General features: G+C 44.9%; 1 protein-coding gene across 1 annotated transcript in view; it reads right to left on the bottom strand.

Annotated features, from left to right (window-relative positions):
* Positions 1 to 7: 7 nt before the first annotated feature.
* Positions 8 to 8301, bottom strand: part of Art3 (ADP-ribosyltransferase 3 (inactive)) — a 36678-nt gene continuing 28384 nt past the window's right edge. Inside the window, exons 8-12 of the mRNA XM_052735837.1 lie at positions 5941 to 5973; positions 5370 to 5402; positions 4253 to 4306; positions 3142 to 3174; positions 8 to 1296 (exon numbers count right to left, since the gene is read on the bottom strand). Of these exons, the coding sequence (XP_052591797.1) occupies positions 1163 to 1296; positions 3142 to 3174; positions 4253 to 4306; positions 5370 to 5402; positions 5941 to 5973 (287 nt within the window). The 3' untranslated portion in view covers positions 8 to 1162. The remainder of the gene's footprint in view (positions 1297 to 3141; positions 3175 to 4252; positions 4307 to 5369; positions 5403 to 5940; positions 5974 to 8301) is intronic.

Here is an 8301-nt window from a genome sequence, read left to right as displayed (position 1 = left end):
GTCAGCATCTGAAACAGTGGCTGAGTAGACAATGTAATTCTTCCACAGAACACCGCTTTTAAATACGACTTCTGACTGCAGGACTCACCTGGGCTGCCGCTGTTGACACCTTCCCAAATGCTGTAACGACGTTACGCTTCTGTGTGGTGCTTTGGCTTATACTGGGGGACATTATGAGAGAACACCGTGAATCTTGCTGTTGTACCAACGTGGAGGGTAGGGAAAGTGCTGGGTCTAGAATCCTACTGACGCAGAGGCGGTTACACCGTAAAGACCAGACGCTTCAAAACTTCTTTCCAAGTTGGCTGCTAGCAGTCGCTGCCGCTGAGCATGGCATGCTTACGTAACACCGCTCTCCCCTGGGGTTTTGATCTTAATTTCATGCTTGTTGCAATGGCAGTGGTTTGGGGAGAGGGTTTTCTCTGCATGAACTCGTTCTCACTTTGGCTCAGAGGGTAGGTCCATTCCCGTCTTTGGAGCCAAGTGCAGAAAGGAGGGTCTGCTGCTCTGTGTACCCTTCGTAGACCTAAACGATGACTGCTGAGTTCAGGCTCAGCAGTGGGTAGCTAGTCAAGGCTCTCACTCGTCCCACCTCTGCTGGAGCACGTGTGCACACTGCCAGGAGAAGCGGGGTTTGCTGAGAAGGGGAGACAGAAGGTAACAGCTCCCTGTGGGAAGTCTTACAGGGTCCCCAAGGGGCTGCTTCCTGCCTGCTGTTCTCGAGGGCTTTGTCCCTGGGAACACGAGGCTGCCCGCTGTCTTAGGAGCTCACTCACTTTCCCTGTCTGCCTATTTATTTGAAGTTTGATTCTTCAGAAAGAAACAAGCATCATTTGCATTTTGTTTCTGGCATTAAATTCATGTTAATCACATGAGTAATTTAATAGTTGGAAATTCTGTAGGAAGACATTTAATAAACTTAAAAGTTTTATTGAGTCCAATCAAAAGTATACAGCTTTGGGATTTTTTCAATCCTAAAATTAATCAGAGATGAAAAGTTAATTCTATGACACTATTTGGACCAGCTTTTTAAACTGTAAAACAGGGAAGAGATACACAGTTCCTATTTTATGCAGTGAGTCTGTCTGTCACATCTCTTCTCGTGACCTCCTGTGGGATCCCCTTAGCGCCTTTCAAATAAAGGTTAAGATATCGTCTCAAGCTATAGAGCAGTGAGGATGTTTACAGCAGAAGCCACGACTAAAACGATGGATGCTGTGACTGGCGGGAGGAGCCTTCTGCCAGAGGATGCAGAAGGATGGGTCTTGGGACGTGGAACTGGACGTGGACCTGGAGCTGTTGGAGAGAACAGAGTCATGGACACATCACTTTGTGGTATGTCTTGAGTGTTGGCCACCTGCCACAGACAGCACAACTGTGAACTGCGGCCGGCTGTGTTAGAAGCCCATTGAAACAAGTCAGGTAACGTTGCACATACACACAGCTTCGAAGCTTCAAGCTACATTTCTACATGTGTCATCAGGGCATACTGTTTGAGGGTTTTTGTTTTTGTTTTTTGTTTTCTCAGATTTCATAGGGTTTTTAAGTCTATCTAGGCAACCAAGACAATTATTTCTTGTTCGAGTGCACCAGAATTGTAAAGTTTATCAAGTGTCTTGTTTCAAACATGACTGTGTGTGCACATTCATACGGATATCAGTGTAGCTGGATATATCTGCGTTTTAAAAACACAGCCTACAAATGGGGAAAAAAAAGTTTCCTCCACACGGACATGGCTTTGGGGAAAACTAGCTTGTTTTACTCTGCTTTAAACCCAGGTAACTTGCTTACACTTTTTGTTTAAGCAGAGTGCATAGGGAAGGGAGCGTTCTCACGGAGTTTATGAATGAACCAGTCAGCTTTCATCCATGAAGCCAAGAGAAACAGTAGTTTTCTAGGGCTTCCTGTCAGTTTGCTTGCCAGAGTTGCAGACATGGCAGTCACGTGGCTAGAGGTGGAATGTCGGTCACCCGTGCACCAGGATGCTCTACAGACAATCGTTCACAAGTGGGCAGTACTGCACCTGAGAAGCAATCTAGAAGCTGTCCAGGGTAGAATGGAGGTGCTAACGACTGAACTTGGGCCTTACAGGTACTAGCTCTGCCACTGAAGGAAACTTTTTACTGTTGGGAGCTAGATCTGAAATGCTCGGGATAGCCTTCCACAAAGAAGCATGGACCTACCCTCTGCAGTTTGCAAGTATGCTGCCGGACACATGTAAATCAAAAATTGCTTCCAGTGCTCACACAACCTGGAGCAGCTTGCCATGTAAGCCATTTCCGATTGTTTTTTTCTTTTTTTTTAAACATTTTTTTTAAAGCTTAGCAGAGTTGTTTGTTTGTTTGTTTTTTTAAGATTTATTTATTTATTATGTATACAGCATGTATGACTGCAGGCCAGAAGAGGGCACCAGATCTCATTAGAGATGGTTGTGAGCCACCATGTGGTTGCTGGGAATTGAACTCAGGACCTCTGGAAGAACAGTCAGTGCTCTTAACCTCTGAGCCATCTCTCCAGCCCCCTGATTGGTTTTTTCAAGACAGGGTTTCTCTTTGTAGCCCTGGCTGTCCTGGAACTCACTCTGTAGACCAGGCTGGCCTTGAATTTACAGAGATCCACCTGCCTCTGCCTCCTGAGTGCTGGGTTAAAGGCTTGGGCCGCCACTACCACCTGCTGTTGTGATAGTTTTAATTAACACTAAACAGTTCATCTACTGTCTGCTGCTGCTTCACTTTGATCGTACAAGGAATAGCTTCCAGTATGCCCCTCACCCAAATTTTCATGGAGGGTATGTCTACTTTATGAATTTAGCATTTATGCATTGAGGCATATAACTACAAATATTGTCGGAACATGCCAATTCTTTTACGGGTAAGGTACATCTTACCGCTAATCTTATTTCAGGATGCTATGATGGTTTTATGAAAAAAATTTTTTTTTAAAGGATGGCTTAAGAGAACTGAAAATGTTGTAAATACAGTCTCTAGACAGCTAATGGTCATTTAAAGTAAACAGATGGGTGGTGGTGGGGCCTCTTAGGCATGCACATAAGCGCATGCAACTTTTAATAAGAAAAAAATTGACTTCACATTTTTATATTTCACAGCATTTATCATCTGAAGAAAAGAAGGTATTTCTTACTAGGATTGTCCGCATTTCTTTGACTTTTGCCTTCTAGAACATAAAGAGATTCTGGGTTACTGTATTATATATTTCTCCAGAAAGATCTCATAAAGCTGGAACAGGCTTGTTCTCCCCTTGGGTGTGGGCCTGGGGCCAAGGTAAACTGGTCCAGGGACATGTGTGAGGCTAGAGAAGGCTTTCATTTGACCTATCTTCTCTCTGAAAAGTTTCCCTCATGAATGTGTGTTTTCATTAAAATAAATGTGAAGTGTGTTTACCAAAAAGAACCCTTTTCTATATATTGAACTCAGATTGCCAAGTACAAGCCATCCCGTCTCCCACTTACTGAGTACCAGTGCATTATGAGATCAGCACATTATCATCCTACTGGGCACAGCTAGCACCTCAAGGACACTGCAGCCATCTGCACTGTCTGAGACACAGTGTGCATGGAATCAGAGCTGATGCATCCATGGGATCAGTGACTGACCTCTGCTCCATTGCTGTGGTCTGCCACCACCAGGTACGTGGCTAGCCTTGGAATACTGATACTCACATTTTCATAATCTTAAATCTAAATGCTGTGTCTTAGGAGTCCAGAATAGATGGGTGTCAGCCTAGCTGTCTCTTTCTGACCTCACCAGATTCCTAATCTTGCTGTGCAACGACAGCATCTACTTTGCTGGATTAGATGAGTCAAGCCTTAAAAAGCCTGCACTACAACGCATCTTTACGGGAGAGACACAAGGCATCGTCTCCTCACAAAATCTGGCTGTTGAGGAAAGAGAAGGCATGCTGACACAGAAGAGCTGGTCCTGCATGGCTGTGAGGGTCTCATTTCCACTTTGCACAGTGTATTCTTGTATCTACAGACACCCTGGACCCAGTTCCTGACTCGCTCTGGAATAAAGGTGCAGCTGGACACCGTTGTCCAGAATCAGGCCACCTACCCTTTTCTGGGCTTTAGCTACCTGCACACACAGAGATGAGTTCTCAGCACTTCCCCCTTCTAACGTCAGGATGGGATGTCAGAACTGTACAGCCCAGTTCTTCCCCCAGACCCCGAGCTATCTGAATGATGATGGTAAAGAACTTAGAACTTCGTGCGCCTCGCCCCATGAAGAATTACCAGGCTTTTCATCTGGCCGGAGAAGGTTTTCATCTGGTTGTAGCACTTTAATTTCTAAATGAAAAAAAAGGTTTTCAGTTAATAAAAAAGGCAGCTTCTATGCACTGTTTTACTACTGTCGGATGGTTTGTGACATCAGATCCTCAGCACTGAAAGGTAGAACCGTCTGCACCTTACAATGGAGGATGCTGGGATAAAGTGAGTCATTGCACAGTTACCAGAGGCAGGCGGCAGAGGGGGACTCAATGCCAGGTCTGTCCGCACAGCTCACATGTGTCCTCCACACTCCGCTTAGAAGGTGCTTTTCACATGGCCACAGAGTAGACTGTGAAGACCCCTGGGAGGGCACTGTGCAAACTCAGATCCCAAGACTGGAAGTGATGTAAGGGGAACAATGCCGATCTGGATCAGTACGAAACAGTTGCTGGACCTGCTTTGTGTGTCTGTTCTATGAGTTAGCTGTGACATGCTGTTTCTACATGGCCTACTGTTTAAAATAGACAGCAGTGTCCAGAATGGTCAGAACCATGGATGTGATTTTAGCACAGGCTAAATTTTGCTGGGAATGTAGCTCAGTGGTAGGGTACTCGCCTAGTATGCATAAGCCTTAGGTTCAATCCCACTAAATAATCATGCCCATAATTAACAGATGATCATGCCCATAATTAACAGATGATCATGCCCATAATTAACAAAATCCACAGCAAAAAAATCTTTCAAATCACTGAATGAACCCAGGGGAAGGATATTAAGCATTGGTTGTTTGATATTCCTTACTGATATTCCCGTGACTGAGGGACTTCTGAGGACTCTTACTGGAGTCTCAGCTCCATTTCTCTGATCACAGTCGCTCAGCCCCTCAGTGCTTGCGTCCCACCCCCCCACCCCCCGGCTAGCCCTCACACTTTTAAAACCACACTTGTTCATGGCAGCTGTGGAAGGCAGGTGGCATCTGTCATGGTAAATACAGTGGAAAACACCAAGGAAATCAAGCATTGAGGAAGGAACAGTAAAAGACCCCGGTCCTTCACTCGCATGCGATCATGTGCAAAGACTTCCTGGCACGTGTAATGATGACAGTTATGTCTCTATCCCTGCGCTCGCATTTCTTGCTCACCAGGAAGTAGAAAAGGTCCTGAAGTTTTCTTTCCTAAACAAGAAAAGAGCTTAAGTGGCCTCTGGTTGCTCCTGAGCTCTGTGTCATGAGCACTTGACGCCACCCCCGGGTCCCACTGCACTATGGCTTCAGGCTTGTGATGGCACAGCTCTGGGTCCATGAGCCCTCACTGGGCACATCCACAGCAGACTTGGGGATCTTGTGAACAGCACCTCACTGAGCTGTGTCTGCACCATCAGAGTACCGTGTTTTGTTACTTGCAGGTCCCAGAACAGCCGTGAGCCTGGATGCTTGGCCTGTCCAAGAGTGTCTACAGAGCTTCAGGAAGGCCTGGACCCCTGCAGGCAGGTCCCAGCAAGCTGGCCCTGAACCATGTTCCAAACAGCTTAGCTGTCCTGCCCAGAGCCAGTGCCCCAGCAACCTAGGAAGGCTGGGTGGGCACAGTCTATGGTCTTCCCCAGAGAAAGCTGTAGAGGTGACCAGCACAAGGCTTAAGTGAAACCTTGAGTATCATCCCTGGCATCGGCTGTAATGCTCAGACCGGCTCTTAGTAAAGAGAAAACAACCTTACCTGGTATTCCAGTGGATTCGAAGCTTTTCCTACCTAAAGGCAGAAATAAATGCTGTTGGTGTTTATCAGTTAGTGGCACTGCTAACATTCCCCCTTTGCCTCCCATCTCCAAACTTTAAATAGGTAAGTCAGAAATGTAACAGCAACAACAATAAGAATTCAAATCCATTAAGCAAGATTTCAGGAGCATCTACGATGTAGTTCTCATCACTCCATGTTTAGCTAAGTGATCCATCGTTTTTAAATGAAACAGTACTGGGCTGAAGTCTCTGCTTGTATGCCCATCTCACTGTAGGTACTAGCTCTGACTTTGAAGTCTCTGAGTATGCAAAAGAAATAGCTTGCATATTATAAGAAGTGAGAATTAATGGAAAATATTACATCAAATGCTTGGCTTGCTGCACAGAGCATTAAAAAAAAACTCACATTTTTGGTTGTGAGGCTAGCCTTTAATGGCTGAGCCATCTCTCCAGCCCGGGCGGTGGTGGCGCATGCCTTTAATCCCAGCACTCGGGAGGCAGAGGCAGGTGGATCTCTGTGAGTTCCAGGCCAGCCTGGGCTACAGAGTGAGTTCCAGGAAAAGCACAAAGCTACACAGAGAAACCTTGTCTCGAAGAAAAAAACCAACCAACCAACAAACAAAAAACTCTCGAAAGTGATAAATGTCCCACCTATAGTGGCTTAATCTGGTACCGTTGTTTCTCAAAGCTTTCTGAGCTTTTCACTACAAAGAGTCCAACATAAACCTAAATTAATTTGGAATTTAATTACTTGACCTGGTAGCTAATCTGACAGAGAAAAAGAGAATTCATTTACCAGGTTAGCCCTAGTTTTTTATTTCTAAAGCTAAGCATAAGAGCTTTCTTGTATGTGTGTTAGGGGGTGGGGATGAGGGTAGAGTCAGTGGGAGCTGGTGCCTGGAATCCCAGTCTTGAGAGGTGGAGGCAGGAAGATCAGGAGTTCAGGGCCATTCTCTACTACATAGCAAGTCAGAGGGCAGCCTGGGCTACATGAGATCCAGTTACAAAGTGAGGCGAAGTACTCAGCTTCCAAATAAATTTAGGTGTATGTTGGACTCTTCGTAGTGAAAAGCTCAGAAAGCTTTGAGGAACAACGGTACAAAATGACAAGAGAAGGGCAGAGTCATTAGACACTGAAGCTTAATTCACAGGGAGGACTATGGCTCGCCACTCGGGAGAGCGCCTCCGGTAAGCGGACAATTCTTCATTAAGATCAATCAATCAGTCCAGGGCCAGCAGGACGGTTCAGCAGGCTCAGACACGTGCCACCCACGGCCGACCTGAGGCTCAACCCTGGAACCCACACAGTGAAGAGAGAAAACTTCTGCAAGTTGTCCTCTGACCTCCACGTGTGTGTTACAGCATGGGGGTGCCCCCATCACACACACACACACACACACACACACACACACACACACACACACACACACACACACACAGAAATGGTAGTATGAAAATCTGTCCAAAGTCTCTGACACAGTTTTCATTTTGTATTGTATGTGTGTGTGTGTATATGTGTGTGTTATATGTATTATGTATACATTATCTTCTATATGATGTTTTATATAATATTTTCTGGTCATATACATAATACATGATAACTGTAGAAGTGAAAAATATGGAAAATTGAGGATTAAATTAATTAAAAAGCTCACATCGCAAATATTAATTTGTAACATTTTTTGGTATATTTACTTTGAATCTTTTTGCATATATATACATATATATTTTTTAATTATAGATACTTTGTGTTATTTATATCTTTTTGTTTGTTTGTTTTTCAAAACATGGTTTCTCTGTGTAGCTCTGGCTGTCCTGAAGCTAGCTTTGTAGACCAGGCTGGCCCCATCACCCGGCTATATATCTTTTAAAAAAAAAATATGGTACTGGGGATCAAATCCAAGTTTTTGGTTTGAGTTTTTATAATTTTGAGACAGGGTATTTCTGTTTCCCAGGCTACCCTCAAACTTGCCAACCTTTCCAAGTGCTAGGATTATAAGTTGTACCACCACACTTTTTTGTTTTATACTGATTGTACAAAATAATGAGCTGCATAACCAACACACTGTCGTGCTCAGCTCAGACTCTGTCTTAAAATTAAAACATCCAGAGGGCTGAGACAGCTCAGTGATACGGCAGTCATCTCGCATGCAGGAAGCCTCGTCCTGAAAGACCGGCCTCTGCTGGCTCTGCTGTCCTTTTTAAACACACCGCCGCCGCCGAGGCCGAGACAGGGAGCTACAGCTTTACACTTGCGTTTCTATGCTGTCCTAGTTTCCAAGTTATAACCGGTTAAGGGGAGAGTCATGTTTAAGGTTAGTGACACATACTCTTGGATCAA

This window comes from Peromyscus californicus, unplaced genomic scaffold (assembly GCF_007827085.1).
Source record: "Peromyscus californicus insignis strain IS unplaced genomic scaffold, ASM782708v3 Scaffold_13__1_contigs__length_99412109, whole genome shotgun sequence".
NCBI lineage: Eukaryota > Metazoa > Chordata > Mammalia > Rodentia > Cricetidae > Peromyscus > Peromyscus californicus.
The sequence above is the reverse complement of the archived record's forward strand: the minus strand, read 5'-3'. Positions and strand labels throughout refer to the sequence as shown.